Source organism: Mastigoproctus giganteus, chromosome 3, assembly GCF_048544385.1.
Source record: "Mastigoproctus giganteus isolate SK-2022 chromosome 3, ASM4854438v1, whole genome shotgun sequence".
NCBI lineage: Eukaryota > Metazoa > Arthropoda > Arachnida > Uropygi > Thelyphonidae > Mastigoproctus > Mastigoproctus giganteus.
The window spans coordinates 180,922,336-180,943,499 of record NC_143577.1 but is presented as its reverse complement, the minus strand read 5'-3'; the positions used below and the strand labels follow the sequence as shown (position 1 = coordinate 180,943,499).

The 21,164-nt window shown below is 34.6% G+C and overlaps 1 protein-coding gene across 1 annotated transcript in view; it reads right to left on the bottom strand.

The window, feature by feature from the left end:
• LOC150088446 (UTP--glucose-1-phosphate uridylyltransferase-like) overlaps positions 1 to 21,164 on the bottom strand; it is a 225,451-nt gene that overhangs the window by 126,513 nt on the left and 77,774 nt on the right. The window contains exons 4-5 of the mRNA XM_090370162.1: positions 18,929 to 19,111; positions 6,607 to 6,740 (exon numbers count right to left, since the gene is read on the bottom strand). Coding sequence (XP_090226288.1) covers positions 6,607 to 6,740; positions 18,929 to 19,111 — 317 coding nt within the window. The remainder of the gene's footprint in view (positions 1 to 6,606; positions 6,741 to 18,928; positions 19,112 to 21,164) is intronic.

Sequence of the window (21,164 nt, the reverse complement as noted above, 5' to 3'; positions counted from 1 at the left end):
ATTTCTTATCGACTACAACATAGTGGCTAGTTCAACAATACTGGCGCCATTGTATGTCATAACTTCCAAAAATCACTAGTTAAATTCAAAAAAAGAAGCTTGCAAATGCTACTAAACCTATTAAATATCTTTGTAGAACACAACGTGGTATGTTAATCAACGAAGAATATGGTAAAAATATCAGAACTACTTATCTCTTAACAGCAGCCAAAAATCCACGACTGTTCTCTTTTGGGGTCTATGCTCTAGACCCCAGATATATACAAGGGTCTATGCTATAGAATCATAAATAAAATTCCTATAGATATATCTGGAATTATTCTAACATAAATATAGTTCCTAAGATGGAATGAACAGGTAAACATCTGCCAGACAAGATGGGACACTAGGCAGAAAAGGAATTGTCACTGGGTCTTTTCTTCCTGATGTTGCATTTGCCAGCAAACTAGATATCACAATATGGTTCACACTCAGTTTATATATTCTCTTTTTAATACCGACACAGAGCATTTATCTCAAAATTATATAAATTCAGCCTTGTCAAATCCAGAGATGAAGGATACGACTAAAGAGGCCTGTGCGCTCTGAATTCATTATTAATATCGAATTACTGTGGACACAGAGCAAAACGGAGACAGAATAAATTATGACAAGTTTAATAATAGGAAAAACACGTACACATATTAGATGTATCTAATCTAATATATGCATGTGTTTTTCCTATCATTAAACTTGTCATAATTTATTCTGTCTCTGTTTCGCTCTGTGTCCACAGTAATTCGATATTAATAAGAGATGAAGGAATTTATTATTTATTAGTATCCAATTTACAATAACTTTAAATCTTCTGTCTCTCTCTCTCTCTCTCTCTCTCTCTCTCAAATACAATTTAACCAAGGTACTGAATCCTGTTTTGTTAACAATCCAGTAAGCTTTAGTCACTTTCATGACTTTTCTCATAAGGTTTTCACAAGAAGAAAAGGTCTTACTACAACCTATTCCTGCTACGACAATATAACTTTTATCACAAATTCAAATTTTGAATACTCAAACTACTATATTTCAATGATACATCACTATCTTCACTCTCTTGCAGTGACGGATTGCTTCTCCTTATGGATTTCTTGGAATGGCTTCTCAAAAGGATTGTTAAATTTATCATAGATGAAGGACAGCTGAATTACAGAATCTTTATGCCAAACTGATTGACTACTGACATGGACCTTTCACTTAACCACACACACACATACACAATGAAGGTTTACAATCAAAACAAACAATTATCTTGTTCATCTTGCTTTTCTTTATAAGACTATTGGATCTGCCCTCTAGGTTTTCCTGAAATGTCTATTGCAGTGGTTCCCAAACTGTATGCCGTGGTACCCCAGAGAGCTGCAGTGAACTCACAGGGGCGCCGTGGGATATTTTAAATTTTTGAGGGAAACACAGCAATACTTGGCATCTATCAGACACCATGCGAACTACTAGCTCAAAGTAGTTCACAGTTGCAACATTATTTATCAAATTGTTTGGACCCAACTACCTAATAAACAGAACTGTAGGTATTTCTAACAGGGCCTAGGGATGCTGTGAAAAAATTCCTGAGACACTAAGGGTACTGCGAACTGAGAAAGTTTGGGAACCTCTAGTCTACTGGTTGGACTTTTATTTGACCACTGAATGGGACCAACGAATACCTGAAATTCAAGCCAAATGTATCCTTTTACGCACCTTCTCCATTCACCTTTTTATTATTTTTTATTTTATTTATTATTATTGTTATTTTATTATTTTATTTTTTTTGGTTTTTTTTTTGCTAGCCTCTAGTTTTTGCTAAGGGTAGAATTTGTGCTGCTACCCAGGATTGGCTCACTGTGGCACAGGATTTGCTGATACCAGGATTGGGCTCCCTCAGTGGAATTGCTGGCATCCACTGGTCTCGCACTACATGTCCAGTGGATGTGTGAATTGGTCTGTTTTTATAAAACTGTGTAAGGATATATGGCTTACCTCCTCATGGTGTGGACTGGTACTGGGACACAGCCTTCATCGTGATTGCTGCTTAGTGAGTAGTAAAGTGGCTAGAAACAACTAAACAAGATAAATCACTACACTCAATTTCTGCCTTTTCCAGAGTTCTCCATCAATACAGAGCACATGCCATGGCTGGTTGGCTGTGTGTGTGTGTGTGTGTGTGTGTGTGTGTGTGTGTGTGTGTGTGTGTGTGTGTGTGTGTGTGTGTGTGTGTGTGTGTGTGTGTGTGTGTTGTAAAGGTTTAATGGCACATAACCTGCTTGTTCTGGAGTTGCCCTACATAAGACACAACACGTCTATGTCCATAACAAAAACTTCAACAAGAGTATTTTTTTCATGTTCAGAATACATTAACCTTTGCAATCATCAATATATAATTTTCCACACAACCAAACATTGAATGGTTTCTCAAAAAATCTAATTGTTATATCCTAATCATTCAGCTGGAATTATATGTATTAGTTAATGATATATAACTAATGACATAGCTTTCTGATCAAACAAGCCTTGAAATGAGTGCTTTCAATATAACTTTACTTATACACTCCAATTAGTTTTTTTTTTGCACATTGAAATGTATGCAATAATATTTTTAATTTGATCATTAGCCTATTTCTTTTCAGCTAATCTAATTTTTTGCTAAGAAAAAAATAAAGATTTCGAACCATATATGTAACTTGTTTATAATAAACCATTTTTATTTGCTCATCTTGTTCTCCATTATAGAATGGCTCGCTCTCTCTCTTCTCTTCTCTCTCTCTCTCTCTCTCTCTCTCTCTCAACTCAACAGTTTACTGTTTGCATTTGTTAGTTCATTATTCAATTAAGCACATGGCTTACAATTCAAACTTGTAAGCCATGTGCTTGAACAATTGTAAACACAAAACAGAAGATATATTAAGCAAGATAAATGTAATTATCCTTTCAGATAACTTTCTCTTGTTTTCTACACATTTAACAATCATATATTACATAAACAGCTGAGAAGTCAAACACAATGGTATATAAATACACGTGTTTGAGTTAACCATGGTTCAAGCCCACATAACTGCTAAATACAGTGATGTTCTTTTATTTTATTTAGCTTGTGATCTCCTTTGACCTTATGTGGTCATCCCAAAATATAAACAGAAAATTTATTTTATTATTTATAACAATAAGAATCAAGGCTTTAACATTAATTGCATTAATAAAAAAATTAATTTCTCATGTATGAATGGTTTCTATAGAACAGGAGTGGCCAAACTTGCTTAACATAAGCCACATACGATAAACTTCAAATGTTTGAGAACCACAAGACACACGTTTATATTGTTACATGCACACACGTTTATATTGTTACATGCACATTTTATTACAAAAACTTTATATAAATATTAAAAAAATACACAAACGTAATAATATTTATTCATGTATGTATTAAAATATTTATGTATGTATTTATAAAATATCATGTATGTATTAAATATTTATTCATGTATGTAATAAAAATTAACAGTTTTTAAACTGTTAATTTTTATTAGTTTCAATAATGACAAAATACACATATATATACCAAATGTTTTCAAAATCCTGATTGATTATTGTTTTAACTATATTGAGAATATTTAATACAGGAATGAACTACAGAAACATCTTGGAAAAATATGCAAATTTGCATTTCATTAACATTAAATGAGACTGCCAAAAATAAAAATAAACGGGGTAAAAACAGATATTTTTAATGATATTTATTTGTCTTAGTAAATATCTGGTCAAAACATGGAGAAAAATATGTAAACCAATAAAATTAGAGATATTTTAATCAGATACCACCTTACAAAATTATAGTGTTATCATAATATTTTTATGACACAAACAGACATTGCTACAATTATCAGGCTATTTACTGCTAGTAGAGGTCTTGAGTCTTCACTTGGCTGTGAGTCGTTACAGAGTACAGTGATTCACATGTTATACTGGAAATTGAGATGAGTTGCACACTGGTTTTCTTCAGTTCAGGATATTTTATTTCTGGAATTTGCTTCCAGAACTCAATTGTAGACTGAGATTTATGGATCATCTTTAGACCCAGGTCCTCCTGTAATTCTATTAGTTCCATTTCCACAGCGGATGATTCTGTAACTAGAGGTTTGAGAATTGGACAACCATCATTGATCAATGGATTTGATCAATACAAGAAAGGCAAAGCAGAGGTTCAGCAAGTCCTTAAACCTGTCTAGGAAATTATCAAGCAGTCCTTGTAATTTATCTTTATATTCCTCCAGTTTGTGGTCTTTTATTTCAATGTCAGGGAATATATTTACTCTCTTTTTGAAATTGGGAAAGTAACTGAAGTTTCTTGACAATATGTCTCTTTGAAAAACTCTTATTTTATTCTGAAAGCTGAAAATTGTCTGAGTAAGATCAGAAACAATCTTATCCTTCCCCTGGACTGCCAAGTTGAGAGTTTGTAGATGATTCATTACATCAGTAAGGAACATTAGATCTTGCATCCATTCATCATTTTCTGGATGAGGATAGAATCTTTTATTTTCTTCAAGAAAAGTAATAATAGGCTCCAACAGATCCACGAAACTACTTAAGACATTGCTGGTTGACAGCCACCTCACAATGCAGTAGAAAGAGACATCACTGAGTTTATCTACAAGCTCCAGTTCTTCGATAAAATTTTAACTGTCAGTGGGCATTCCCATTTAAGCTATGAAATTGACAATTTCAAGAACAGATTTCATAACATCTTCATACTTGAAGTATCTGGCTGCAAGGTGTTCACGATGAATAATGCAATGAACAAGGAGAAACTCTGAAAAGCTGGAAACATTTTTCATAAGTGCAATTAATCTTGCATTTTTTTCCACCATTGCAGGTGCTCCATCTGTTGCAACACCAATGAGTTTATTCGGTGGAATATCAGCATTTGTTAAGGCTCTGTCAAGTGTATTTTTAATGTCAACACCACGAGTTGTTTCTTTTAGTGCCATTGAGTTCAACATCTCTTCTTTCATCAGAGGAAACATAACGAACAAATACCAGTTGTGGGTTGTCTTTTATGTCTGTAGATTCGTCAAGATCTAATTTGAATGCAAAGGAATTCTTTAATTCATTTTGCATTTTGCCTGCAACATCAGCACTGATCTAGGAGATATGCCTCCATGCAGTGTGGCATGAAGCTGGTGTTTGTGCTATTAGTCACTGAAGTTTTGTGTTATTTGGATCTAATACTGCAACAACTTCAGCTATATTCTTCTTAACAATTCACCATCAGAATATGGGCGCTTAGCACAAGCAATATTTCAGGATATAACAAAACTAGCTTCAGTTGTTGTTGTAGTATCGGCTTTCTTACTGAATGCTGTCAACAGTGCCTGCTGGCTATTTAGTGATGATTTTAACACAGTTAACTTGTTTTTCCGTAATTCTGATTTAGGTGGATAATCAGATGAAAACTTTTTTGTGATTTGTTTCATAGTGGCATTTCAAATTACTGGCTTTGTAATGACTGAGTGACACACTGCAGATAAGGAACAAAGGTTTACCTCCTTTAAATGTGAAGGCAAAATCTTCTACCCACTCTGGCTTAAAATTTCTGTTTTCATCTTGATACTTTTGCTTCTTACAATTTGATGATGTCATCTTCCTTCACAAAATTTTCATAGACACTTCTAAAAATAAATTCAAGTGAAAAGGAACAATAAGCTCCAACATGCGCAATGCAACCAAAATGTAGTGCCCAGTATCACACTAACACCACACTAATTTCACTGCCAGCAAAACACAGCCACAAACACACCACAATCACGTGATCGCAAGCCACGTCCACTAAAACTAAAATTGTTTTAGTTTTAGGAATATGAGAAAGACTTCAAGCATCTGCCTTGACTAGCCCAATCCTGAGCAACTCTGGTATAAACCAGAAAGACGTTGGTCAGCACAGTCACCTGCCCACATTACTCTAAGAACTGAAGACAATTTTGTTACAAAAATGATCCAATAAATGTTACTTTTCGACACCTTGTTAATTCCATGCCACAAGATTTTATTGCAGTAACTCAGGCCAACAGTGCTATTAGTTTATGGTCCTAATAAAGTAGCCAGACAGCTTAAATTCTTTCAATAATAATGGAACTTATGATCTCCTCTTAACTGTTTCTGCAATCTGTTGTTGAAATGGATCAGTGTTCAGGTGGACAGTCTTTCATCTTGAGAAATGAATATGGTGGATTATACTCCCAAAAGTTTCTTGAAACTTTGTAGTAACTAAATATTTCAAGGTCTACAATATATGCACTTACTTGCTCTCTCTTATTCATATACATACATTTCATTAATGCCATACTGCAAAATGAATTGCATTAGTAGCTTAACTACCAAATTACTAAACCACCATATTGTCCACTTTGAGCAGCAGGCTCACAGTTACAGAACCTGCTGCTCAAATGGATCTAAAATATGATTTCAGATTCTTAAAAAGGAACTTTAGATTTTTGCAGTGGAACACTGAAATTGTAGTTACATCACTGAATTTCATATCACTGTAACATAATTTCACATAATTTTAAACTTACTTACTAGCACTGTACAAAAGGATAGATTTCAACTCTGTATCCAGTATATCTCTTTAGCACCTTCCTAATATCATCATCTGTTTTGCGTGATGTCATAAGAACTAATGGAACATCAACATCAAATGTCTGGTTGAGGTGCTATTAAAAAAATTATCTCGTTTTATTCATATCTCTTTCATGTCTAGTCTTAAAGGCTATTAGGCAAATGAAAATAGTTTCTGGTTATCATTAAATTGCATTAATACCAAAGTTGAAAGCATAAATCTTTTTTAAACTTTTACAAACTTTCTAAAATGGTCGCCTCAAACTGAACTGCAATTAAAGTGGTCTTTTCAAAACCTTTTTTTCCCAGACCACTTAAAAATGGCCAAGGGACTTGGAAGATTAATGATTTTTTGATACATAATGACACTTAACAATTTTTCTCCTAATTCTTTAACTAATTTCTCTGCTTCTTTCACTGTAATGTGCTATGCTATAGATGCCAAAGTATTTTTTAAAAATTGTAAGAATTGTAATTTTAATACAATGAAATACAATAGGAAATTTTTAAAAAATCAATGGGATTTTTAAATTTTATTATTATTATTATTATTTATTTTTTTTTTTTTTGTAATCCTGGTTGTTTCATGGTCCATCTGAACGAAGTTCACAGATGACCCTTTAGGAGTTCTGTACTAAAAAATTATAGTTGTTCATTATCACTTAGTGATACCTACAAGATTAGCAACCAACCTTGAAATGGTACCAAAGATGGCACCACAAGATGATTTCAATTAATCATTCCAGGATAGCAATACACTGAAAGTCAGAGAGAAAGATAAGCATCCATATTTCAATTTTATTTGTGTAGAGCTTCTATATGTGTTTCAAAACCTCTCCCACCCTTCTGTGCATCTATTTTTGGAAAATAACAGTAGATAGTATTTACTTAATTATTAACCTTAAAAATAAACCCACTAATTTCAAAAATTCACCACTAACACCAAACACCCTAAAATATCCAAATTCACAATGTTAGTAAACCTAGAACACCAGCACATTAGAGCCCAATGTTTATTAATTGAATTGACTCCTAATGGATGGATATTTAAAAAATTTCATATTTGGCTCATTTAGAATGATTTGTCAAGCCTTCCCAAATTTTACTAAAATTATACCTAGAGAAATCCAGCAATTTCTTTATATATATATATTACACAGGCTACTCGTATACTATGTATTGTAGCTGAAGCACTGGATATTATGTTTGTTGCCATATACTGATTGGAGAAATGAATGGGCAATACAACAGATGCACAGAAATGCATCTTGTGCTTGTTTTTTTTTTTTGTTTGTTTTTTTGTTACAAAATCATGAATTATTACTATTTGTTAATGCACCTGAAATGTGGTGCACTACATACACTAACTAACTAACTTGTTTTTCATTTGTACATCTATGTTACAAATGGGAGATGTGTTCCTGTGGCCAAACATTTGGACTCACAAAATTAAGTTAAGGTTCACTGAATTTTTATTAAAAATTAAAACAAAACAATATTAAAATAGGAAAGCAATAAAAGTACAAACATGTATATTGTACTGTATACAGGGTGCCTCAAAAATACATGGCATAACTTCAGGAATGAGTTTCTCATATGTAGACAATAAAAATATTTTATATCAACATAGTTCCGGAAATGCTTGGTTCCCGAGTTATTAACTGGAATGTCTTATCTCCCACAGGTGATTTCCTTCATCAAAAGGTATTGACAGAATTGGGTGGTTTTCCATTCTGACCATGTACTCAAATCAAGAGCAAGCGGATATGCACTTTATGTATGGTTTGGCGGACGGCAATGCTCTGGAGGCTCGTCATTTGTACCATGAAAGGTTCCCAGGCCGAAAATGTCCAGACAGGAAAACTTTTGAAGGTATCCATCACCGCCTTGTGAACGTGGGACCTTTACACCTCGTGCTACCGACAGAGGACGACCAAGATCTACGACTCCTGAAGTAGAGGAGGAGATTTTGGATGTTGTGCATGTCACTCCTGGAATCAGCACATGCAGAATAGGAATGCAACTGGCTGTTCAACATTCAACTATTTGGAGAGTGTTGCAAGAACACCAACTGTATCCTTACCATCTGCAACGGGTACAGGCCTTGTCACCAGCAGATTACCCTGCACGAGTAATGTTGTACCAGTGGTTCTTGCAGCAGTTTGGTACAACTCCTCACTTTCCTGCCTTAGTGATATTCACAGATGAAGCACAGTTCACATGAGACGGAACCCAAAACTTTCACAATCAGCATGTATGGGATGAGGAAAACCCACATGCAATTCTTCCATCACATCACCAACAGCAGTTCAGCCTCAACATCTGGGCAGGTGTTTTTGGTGATAAGTTATTTGGGCCCCATGTACTTCCAAACAAATTCAAAGGGCAGGTGTACATGTGTACATTCTGATTAATAACTCGGGAACCAAGCATTTCCAGAACTATGTTGATATAAAATATTTTTATTGTCTACATATGAGGAACTCATTCCTAAAGTTATGCTGTGTATTTTTGAGACACCCTGTATAATCCAAATGTATCAAACCAAATTATTCATGTTTTAAGAAGACAAGGGCAGAATTCTGAACAGAATTTTGCTTCTTCTCCTAAAACAGTTCATTAGAGCAGTGCAAAAGACCATTCAATGCTCATCTTAACTTGGTGCTCCATTCCATGTTTGGGTCATCTTTAACAAGAACGGCCATCCTTTCTTGAACAAACTCAAGGCCTTCAGACATCCATTTTTGTTGCGAGTTGCTTTACTTGCAGTGCTGGCTGCATTTCCTCTTCCTTGCCTGCATTCTTACCTTTTGTTGCTTCAACTTTACTTCATTGATCAATTCAGCATCATGCAATTCCGGCATCTCCACCACATTACTTATGTCCAGTTTGTCAAAGCCAATCTTATTTGCCATTTTCACAATCTCTAACTAAACTTTGGAACACTGGAATTTCCTGAATACTGTGAATGCACTCTATCTATACATTTTGCCATATAGAATTCATCACAGCCCGAGTGACTTCCTCCTATGATGATGCAATGTTGTCTGTGGATTTCTTAATATTGTATCCAGAACTGATGTCTGGTCCACACCATCTGTCTTGGAGATCAGTTGTCAATGGTACGCAAAATGTAACAGGCTTTGAAAGTAACTATTACTCCTTAGTCCATCAGTCACAACACAAAGGGCATATCTGTTATCACGAAAACAATTTGCACATTGTCATCCAGGTCTTCAATGTTATTAACAAGCTGGCCAGGTACATTATACCTGGCCACCTTGTTAATAACACCGAAGCAAAAAAAAAAAAAAAAAAAAAAAGCAAAACCCCTGTTGCTGACATTTTGTTCCTTACAATACTTCTTGACAAAGACTAGATGAATTGAAAGTTTTCATATTTAGGATTTTAAATCAAAAACAATGATCTATCATTTAACCAGTTTCTATTGCAGAATTTAAAATCTGAAAATTAAAAAACATCATGTCATTCAAAATTAATTCAGAATGGCATAAATTAAAAATAAAATTTAAAAAATTATGTCATTCAAATATAATTCAGAATGGCATAAATTGGAGACTGCCTGTACAAGAAAAGTAAAATTTTGGTTAGCATCAGAAAGTATTTTGAAAAGTAACTTTTTCAGAAATACGAATGAAAGAAAATCAAATGTAGGATGTTCAAATCAATACAAACTGTTTGAGAATGACTGCTAAGATTTTTTATTATACATTTATTGAAAGTAATGAGATATAACAATACTTTAAAATATACAATAAATACTGAGTCATAGAAATTTTTTGACTGTGCATATTATTGGCTATATATTCTGAATGTATTATTCAGCAATATGGCCTCTTCTCCTACATTTTGAAGGTATAAGATTTCACTGCTATAAGATTTCATTGCAAAATCAATCAACTTAGTTTTGCTCTTCTTTATAACATGAATAGTTTGTATATCCTTATGACATAACATTCAGCAATTTTTACTGTCTATCCAACAGTCTGAAATTTTAAATTCATTATAGCTTTTGTTTAATTATTAGGCCAATTTTCTTTCATTTTTCAGTCATACCTTGTAGTGTTCGTACACAATTGCATTAGACCAGCAGTTCCAAACCGGTGGTTTGCACTAAAAATTCTGTAATAGCATCTGCTTAGATTTCCATAGGTGAGCATGTGAGTAGTGCATGTACCATGGGTATAGTGTTGTTCATCTCACCTCTCGGTTACTGGAAGGCCCCATCACCAGGAAGAGGCATTCCAGCATCCATTCATGCATGAAGAATCAGACAAGGTCAGTAGAGGAACACCTGTTGGAGTCCAGTTCTCCCAGCAGGCATTCCTCTACTGACCCTGAGGAAAGGAGGTCCCAATACAGAAATGATGTCTGGAATTAAAAACAAAATAATAATAATAATAAGATGAATAAATAATAAAAAATAAAATAAAATAAATAATAAAAAAAATTAAATAAATAAAAAATAATAATAAAATAAAACTAAAAATAATTATAGATAAAAAAATAGAAATAAATAAATCATAAAAAATAAAAAAAAATTATAAATTTTTTTTCTCCTTTTTAGCATTAGCACATGACACAAGAAAGCAAGCTTATGCAGCATCAGCAAAAAAAAAAAAAAAAAAAAAAAAACACCCATTTCACCCCTCTGTTTGTTCCAAATACCTGTCCAGCCCAGCCTTAAATTTATTTAGGCTATCAACTTCCACAACAAAGCATGAAAGTCTGTTCCACCAACCAACTACCCACTGCTAAAGGCAAACTTCTGCACATCTATCCTACATCTGTCTTTCCTCAATTTGAATTTATGACCTCTCAGGTCATAAATTCAAGAATTCTGAGCAAGAGGAAGAATCCCATCAGCGTTGAGCATGTTCAAACCATTCAAGACTTTATACACCTCTCAATCAGATCACCTCGCAGGTGCCTAGTCAACAGACACTGTAATTTGCAAAACTTAAGCCTTTCTTCCATTCACTAATCTTGTTGCCCTTCTCTGTACTCATTCCAACAGCTCTACATCCTTCTTAAAATGGGAGGCCTGACCATTGCCTTATTAGCATTAGCATAGGCATACGACGCAAGAAAGCAAGCTTATGCAGCATCAGCCAAAAAAAACCCTCCCATTTCATCCCTCCATTCGTTCCAAATGTCTGTCCAGCTCAGCCTTAAATTTATTTAGGCTATTAACTTCAATACACGGGGATAATCACCTCCTTATCCCTGCTAGAAAATTTCCTGTATATCATTGACAAGACACCATGAGCTACTCTTGCAGACCGTCTGCACTGCTCAGAAACCTTCATATCTGCCTGCACAGTTAACCCCCCGTTCCTTTTCATTCTCTACCACTGTCAGTGTAGTACCACAGAGTTGATACGCTAATCTGGGGTTACTGCTTCCCATATGTAGTACATTACATTTGTCAATGTTAACTTCATTTGCCACCTCTCAGCCCATCTGCTCAACTTTTCTAGATTCTATTGCAGCAGCATACTGTCATTAGTGTCCTTAACAACCCTGCCATCGTCTGCAAACTTGGACAGTAAGCTTGATATACCATCATCAATATCATTTATAAATACAGAAAACAACAACGGACCCAACACTGAACCCTGTGGGACTCCACTAATAACAAACTAAAAAATAACATACTAAAAACAATTTTTTTTTCTGTTCTCTCTCATTTTTTTTTTTTAAACTCCTACCCCTAAGGGTTAGCAGAACACCAGAAAAGAACCTCGGTGGAAGAATCCTGCATAGCAGTGCCTGCATCAGCAGAAATGTTAAAAATTCCTATCAAAGGTTGGAGTTTGCATGAGGATGGTCCCAAGCTCGAAGAGAGAGAGAGCAAGGACAACCAGGAGGTTGCACAAAAGAGAAACCTAGTCAGGTTCCAGTGGGACAGCAGGAGCAGCAGTAGTCATAAGGTGTCTCCTCCTCATCCTCTTGTGTGAAGATATTGAAGATTTCACTAGTTTCAATCAGCGAGTGTAGGGGCTGGAGAGCAGGCAAGTTGCTTTAGAGGAGGAGGAGTTATCTGAGATCCAAATAAACCATACAATTGAGCAAAAAGTGATCCCAGTTCTCTGTTTCACCACAGATGCAGGTGTCTTTATCCACCACACCAAATTGATAAAGACAAGCTTTGAAGTATCCATGCCCAGTGAGCATAAAGGTGGTCTCTAAGTTGGGGATGAGCCAAGCCAGGGTACTTTTAGTAAGGAAAGCAATATCCGGAATGAATTTTCTGGTGGTCTCGCCCTTGAGCCCCGTGGACCAGCGGGACTGCCAGAGGTTGGAAACTTCAGACCAGAGTCTTTTCTTCTCGGTTGCAAGGTTAGTGTTGGTAGCAGCATAAATACTGATGAAGATTCCTTCTGGAGCAGTGCAAGAGGCCGCAATAAGCAATATAGAGGTCTAAAGGTAGATTTCCAGAAATGACCTGGAGTGCTGAGGTGGAGGTAGTTCTGCAGGGCTCTTGTGAATCAGAGAAGAAAGAGATGTTGAATACTATTTAGTTTGTTGGTGAAAGTGATTTTCTCAACCCTGTGAAACCAGGCAGGGCAACATATGAAACAATCAGGAGGAAGACTGCAGAATATAAGAGCTTGAGAGTTCTATCTTTAAGTCCCCAGTCTGTTCTGGTCACATGGGCCAGCATGGCCATGTATCTCTTGATCTTAACCTTATTATACAATCCAGATGCGGCATGAAGGACCATTTAGATCGAGGAGGACACCAAGGTATTTAACAGTTGTGTGCATTTTGACAGGTGTGCCTTGGAGTAGGTGGCCTACGGATATGGAGGGTACCTTTAATCAACAACATTTTAGTTTTGGTTGAGGATATGGTAAGTTTGTGAGTTTCAGCCTATTCAGTAAGAGCATTCAAAACAGAGTTGGCTTGCAGCTCCAGAGCAGCTTGGGAGGGACCTTCGATGACTAGAACAAGGTTGTCTGCGTATGACAACATGGTAGTCCTATCGAAATTGTTATAGAACCACTCATCCAAGATCATGTTCCAAATGGCCGGGCCCAAGATAGAATCCTGGGGATAGCCTCTAGACATTGGTCTGGTGATTTTGTGATAAAGAATCTTGATGATAATCTTCCTGTTGATGAAGTAGCAATTGATACATTTACAGATTTTTGGTGAGCATTTTGCTTGTCTGACCCACCTGATGATGCTAGGCCACCAGACTGAGTCAAATGCTGCTTTAAAATCAATAAATATAGCCAAGGTATATTTAGAGTTGGAACCTTTTCTAGCTACACATAGTTACAGCAGAGCATTGGTAGTGGAACATCCTAGTTTAAAATCATACTGGCTGGAAGCTGTCAGACCTTTATTTTGGTAGTCAGCTTGGATTCTGGTGAGGAGGAGTCTTTCAAGCACTTTCCCAAGGATGGGCAGGAGTGCAATGGGTCAGTAAGCAATCGTGTGGTTAACTGAAGCAGCTGGAGACTTAGGGATAAGGCGGAGATTTGCATGCTTCCAAGTGTCTGGGAAGCAGCCCTCATGGAAACAAGTATTAAAAAGCTTGCTGAGCAGGTTTGGGGAAATTGACCAGACTTGCTTGACCACTTCACTCTGAATGAGGTCAAGACCAGGGGCTTTCCCATTCTTGATCTTAGGAATGGCTTCTGCAATTTCAGCGATGGTGAAGTCATCCTCTTGTCCAGCAGGAGAGTAGGAGTTATTCTCATCAATAATCTTGGTGTGTTTTCCTTCGTTCAAATTAGGATGGTCCTCAATAATCAGCTGGTCAAGAATTTTATGCAATGTGTCTAACCAGGTGGTAGTCTCCATAGAACCAGGTGAAGTAATGGAGTCAATGATGTCTGGTGTAGAAAGCTTTTGACGGATAATCTTGTGGATGAGACCCCAGTTATCACTGTTGCCTACTGTCCGAACAAGATTTTGCCAGGTGGATTGTTTCTGGTGGTAGATCATGTTAACATACTGTCTTCTGAGGGTTTTATATTGGTGAGAGAGGTTCAACTTGGTGAAGGAGGTGCCTCCTGCGAGTATCTGAAGGCACCGTCTTGCTAACTTCAGTTGGGATCGGAGTTTTGACACCTCTGAAATCTGCTAAGGGACACTCTTGGGAAGTTTCTTACATTTTGCCATTGACCTGTTATAGGCAGAAATGATTGTGTTAGTCACAAGGTTAGATGGATCAGTTGCAGACAGCTCCTCAAGATCGCTCAGGGGTTGCTGCTGGAGAAGAGATCTGAAGGCCATATTGAATGCATCCCAGTTTTCAGACTTGATAGCATATGTAACTGAATAATTACAATGGGATCTAACACCATGCAGGGTAATAACAAAATAAATCAAAAGTAATAACCCTGTGGTCACTATTAGAAAGAAACTCGTGCACCTTCCAGTTGGAAATTCTTCTGGCAGTAGCTGGGGGGGGGGGCATGGTAACATCAATATTCAATTGACCAGTGGGGGCCCAAAAGGTAGAAGGCTGATTGGGAGCATTAAGAATTTCAAGATCGTGAGAAGTCAAAAAATCTTCAACAAGCCTCTGGCATCAGTAGTGGAGCTGAACAAGAGTGAAGACTTGGCATTGGTATCAGTAGCCAGAATGATGTTTCTATTCCCTAGAAGTGCTAAGGCTCAATCCAACTCAACCAGGTTCAGGTGAATATCAAGAGAGAACTGGAAATAGGCTGAGAGGAAAGTGATTGCACCAAAATCACCCTCCAAGGTGGCAGCAGCAAGGTGAGGAGAACAAAAGGAATGAAGATGAGTGACGATGATGTCTGGGTTCCTGATAATGATGATGATGGCAACAAAACAGTTCCCATCAGAGAAATGAATCTTACAGAAGCAGCACGGGTAGCCAAGTACTCTGCCACCAGAACAGTAGGTTTCTTGGAGAAGGAGAACTTCGATATTGAGCTCTTCTATTGTTTGGTGCAGTTGATTTGCCACTGAGGAAGACTTTTGTGCATCGACTTGTGCTATTGATAAGCTGTGATAAGTTGTGTATGTTGGCTATTCATAATTGATTGATTGTCTAATTATTTCAGCTGCTCAGCAATAAATAGAGATTTACATAGGTAGATTTTTGTAAACTACAAAATAGTTTAATATTAATTTATGCAGTTCGGTTCAAAATTTATATTTAGTTGTAGTTTGGGTCACATGCCCTTAAATAGCAAGCATGCATGATAGGATATTAGTGGGAGGCATTGGGTGAAAAAGTGCCAATATGTATTGCACTGTTTGGCTGTGGTAAAAGGGTTATAAAAAATTATAACTAATAATAAACAAAGATAGAATAAAGTAAAATAAAATTAAATATAAAGCCAAGAATTGCCAATGAAAGGCACATCTCCCATACTAAATTTTTTTTTTCATTCTCAAAGACCATTGTTACGTATAGGTACTTAATAATAATTTTATATTATTATGCAATATTGCTTATAAAAGCACAGTACTGGAAATATTTTATAATAAAAATTCAGAACTATTATACGATTTCAAAGAATATAAGCTTAGTCGTTTACGATAAAAATAATATGTTAAAAGGGATTCGCGAGTCAAAAAAGGTTGGGAACTGCTGCATTAGACATAGCTTAGCAGAGGTAATATGGTATATATTATCCTAGTTGAGCTAAAAAAACATCTACAAGTATAGACCAGGCAACAGTTGCTAATTTAGGTTAGTAGACATTAAAATAATATCAAAATGCAGAGTTTTTTCTTTCTTTCACAAATTTTCTCCTAATGTTGACTTTATTTATAAATACTAAATGGAGTTCTTAAGATCAATTACAGAATTACAGATTGTTACTGTGATTACTGTGTAATGTAAATTTAACAAATAATTTTATATTATTAAGCAATATTGCTTATAAAAGCACAGTACTGGAAATATTTTATAATAAAAATTCAGAACTATTATACGATTTCAAAGAATATAAGCTTAGTCGTTTACGATAAAAATAATATGTTAAAAGGGATTCGCGAGTCAAAAAAGGTTGGGAACTGCTGCATTAGACATAGCTTAGCAGAGGTAATATGGTATATATTATCCTAGTTGAGCTAAAAAAACATCTACAAGTATAGACCAGGCAACAGTTGCTAATTTAGGTTAGTAGACATTAAAATAATATCAAAATGCAGAGTTTTTTCTTTCTTTCACAAATTTTCTCCTAATGTTGACTTTATTTATAAATACTAAATGGAGTTCTTAAGATCAATTACAGAATTACAGATTGTTACTGTGATTACTGTGTAATGTAAATTTAACAAATAATTTTATATTATTAAGCAATATTGCTTATAAAAGCACAGTACTGGAAATATTTTATAATAAAAATTCAGAACTATTATACGATTTCAAAGAATATAAGCTTAGTCGTTTACGATAAAAATAATATGTTAAAAGGGATTCGCGAGTCAAAAAAGGTTGGGAACTGCTGCATTAGACATAGCTTAGCAGAGGTAATATGGTATATATTATCCTAGTTGAGCTAAAAAAACATCTACAAGTATAGACCAGGCAACAGTTGCTAATTTAGGTTAGTAGACATTAAAATAATATCAAAATGCAGAGTTTTTTCTTTCTTTCACAAATTTTCTCCTAATGTTGACTTTATTTATAAATACTAAATGGAGTTCTTAAGATCAATTACAGAATTACAGATTGTTACTGTGATTACTGTGTAATGTAAATTTAACAAATAACAGTACAGTACAGCTAATGTATCCTCTCCCCCTTCCAAAACCAAAGAACTGAATAGGAAAATGTAATTATCCTCCATTACCTGGTAGCAGCCATAAAACTTAACTGTTGTAAAACTTGAGGCACAAAGAGAGAGAGAGAGACAGACAGAGAGAAAATTGGAAGTATTTTGACAGAATGTGATATTATAAACCTTTAGTAAATTCATCAATTATACGTGGTAATTCAGAATAAATTAGATAATGTACACATTACATTATATTATGAGACACATTTGATTTTTTCTTCAATTAATTGAATTTTTCCATTTTCTCTGATTGATAAAAGACCAACTTCATACCAATTGATTAATTAGTATGCTGCACAGCATAGACTCCACTTATTTTAGGAATCTTTAGTGATTAACAAAGTAAACAAATAGTAATAATTTTTTCTTTTTCTTCTTCTTCTTCTTCTGGCGTTATAACCCAGGGTAGGTCTTAGCCTTCTCAAAGATGTTCCACCAGTAAGCCTTCCCAGAAGTCAAACTTCTGTAACTTCTTATTCGCACGATCTTTATGTCCTCTTCAATGTCATTCATCCAACTTTTCTGCAGTCTTCCACTCGCTCTCCTACTGGTAGGTTTCCATTTCATTATACTTTTAGTTGTTCTGCTTAATTCATTAATAAATTAGTAATAATTTATTTATATATAATAAATTAATAGCAAGATACCTCTTCCAAAAACAACACTTTTCTGGTTGATGTGCAATGCCTTAAATTGAGAATTTTTTTCTTTTTCTGTATATTTCTCACATTGCTCATTTATTCTTCCAGTCAATGTACTACTAATTTACAGAATTCCAATGCACAGAATTTCTAACACTCTGGTTAATTATGTATGAAAGCAAGATGAGAAAATCAAAAAAGTCACATTTCTATTTGTTATATTTTAATAAAATTTGGAAGGTTAGGTAAATCTTTCTTAAAAAAAGCCAAATATAAAATCTCATGAAAATCCATTCATTCATTCATTCACTGGGAGTCAAGTGGACATGCAGATAGGTAGAGATACTGAAGTTAGTGGGTACTTAAAATACACCTGCAAATTGAGAAAATATACAAAATCCTCTTACTTTCTGTTACAAAAAATGTCATAAAATCTTTCTTTCTATAGAGTTGTATATTATGACAGGGCCTATACCCCCCCCACCACCAACACTCCTCTCTCTCTCTCTTGCATTTTAACAATAATTATTGTAAAATTAATAGAAAATACTAGTAAAATTAAAATTGTAAATTTAATTTACTAGTAAAATGTAATTACTAAGAAATAAAAATTACTTTAATTCATTATCAGCAGTACAACAATACTTGAAAGTTTTGGTTTACAAGTCCATATTTTAAAGCAGACAAGTATTACAGATCCTTCTACAATCAAAAGTAAACTAGATAATATTTATTGATGCTTTGCTATTGCAATTTCATGTTTTATTATGATGCATAGCAGCAATTTTCCTTATTACGTATTCATTAAACAACAAAAAAAAAAAAAAAAACATCATTACTTACATCCATTTGTTGAACAGTAAGGTCAAGAAATGTTAGTTCATTCCTTATTGGAATAAGAACTCTTGGTTCTGTACAACCCATTGTAGTTCCAAGACCTCCATTTAATCTTGCTACAATTAATTTATTCAACAATCCTTGAATAATTTCATTTGGAACTTCCATCAGACCTTCATAATCAATTATCTAAAGGAATCAAAGCAGGATACATAAAAAATATATATTATTTTATTGATATTTTACTAAAACTAAATGCTAATTAAGATCTGGATTATTAGCTATAAGTGGGCCAAACCTTTTAATTCAAAGTTTAAGAAAGAGATTTTGTATAACAATACAGATTTAATTTTAAATTGATGTATTCCTCATAGTGTAAGGTTCTCTTAGTTCAATTAACATCAAGTTCAATTTGTTAACCAACAACATACACCCCATGACAGATATTTGATACAGTGAAAGTCAGCCAACTCTGTGAGATGGTAACTGATAGACTTTCACAACAGCCTTTCACAAGTTTAATATTTAATTTTGTGTGTTTCAAATACAATTAAACATCACATTTCAAGTCAAGAGCAAAATAAAAAACTCAAATTATTTTAGAGCATATCTACCTCAACTTACACAAGTTTAAAACTATCAGTTTAAAATGTCTTCACATACTTTTTTTAATGGTAACCTAAAATAAACATCTCAATGTAGCACCTAAAAACCCAGAGATAGTCAGTATTAATATTACAACATGCTACAAGGAAGCAAAACGTATACAGAACCACAAAAAAAAAATTCATTTTTCCCATTCCTTCTAATAATTTGTCCAAAACTTCCTTAAATTTATTCAAACTTCCTACCTCAACAATATTAGGTGCAGGTTTATTCCAACAATTGATTACTCTTTGGCTGAAGGAAAATTTCTGCACATTTAGTCTACAACAACACATTTTTAATTTTTAATTTATGCAACCTTGTGTTTTTTGTCTGAGCAAAAATAAAGATGCCATCAGCATTAAACTTATTTATTTCATTTAAAGCTTTATACATGTCACTTAGGTAACCAAGCCTAAGACTGCATTTACAGAACTCCAATCTCTCTTGGTAAGAATATCCTTTTTGGGTCCCCAATTAATTGTGTTGATTTTCTGTGCACCTATTCTGACAGATCTGTGTCCTTCTTAAAATGAGGTTTCCACAAAAAAAAAAAATTCTTGGTTCTGTACCGATGTGGCCTAACCACTGCATTATACAATGGAATAATCACCTCTTTGTCCCTGCTAGTGAAATTCCTATATATCACTGAGAGAACCCCATCAGCTGTACTTGCAGCTTATTTGCAACAATAGTAGACTGTACAATTACCCATAGGTCTTTTTTCTTATCAATTAGTATCAACTTCAGTCTACTCAAATGAGATGTAATTCTTCAATTACTGCTATCAGATGCAGTACTTTGTATTTATCAATGTACAATTTATCGAAGTGGCAGCTGATGAATTTATCATTCATCAGCTGCCACTTTTCAGACCATTTCACTTAGGTTATCTATATCTTCTTGAAAAGTAATAAACCCTGACTATCATTAACCCCCTTTGCATCATTGGCAAACTTGGATATCAAACTTCAAATATCTTACATCAGTATCATTAATAAATATCTTTATTTATTAATATAATGTATAATTATATAATTAAAATCCACAAAATTCCTTTACAAACTAAAATGTTATTGCATGAATACAGTACAAGATACAAACTTGAAACCAGGTTCAGGTCATAGAGCATATCTTATTTTAATTATAGGTGTTCAATGGGGCCTTCAGAGCTCAATGGGTACCCACCCTACAGATGTCTAACTTATAATTCAATTACAAACACATTCAGTCTAACAAACCCTATCAATATGGCCAATTATAACTGCTTCACAAATGTGTTATGTTCCATAAGGATGTCTTAATGTAATAATGTTTTAATGATGGTACCCTGCATAGGTGGAATATACACCTGGTCTTTCACAAATCCCCAGATAATAAAATGTAAATGAGTGAAATTTGGAGATCACGGGGTACACAAAACCAGTCCTCCACTTCCAATCCACTTCCCAAGAAACAATGTATTCAGAAAAAACAATGTATGCAGGAACTTCTTTGTGATAATGTGGCAGCACTCAATCTTCTTGGAAAATCAAATCACAATCATTGTCATCCTGTGTTGGGGCATAAAGAAATTCTATAGCATGTCTGGATACAT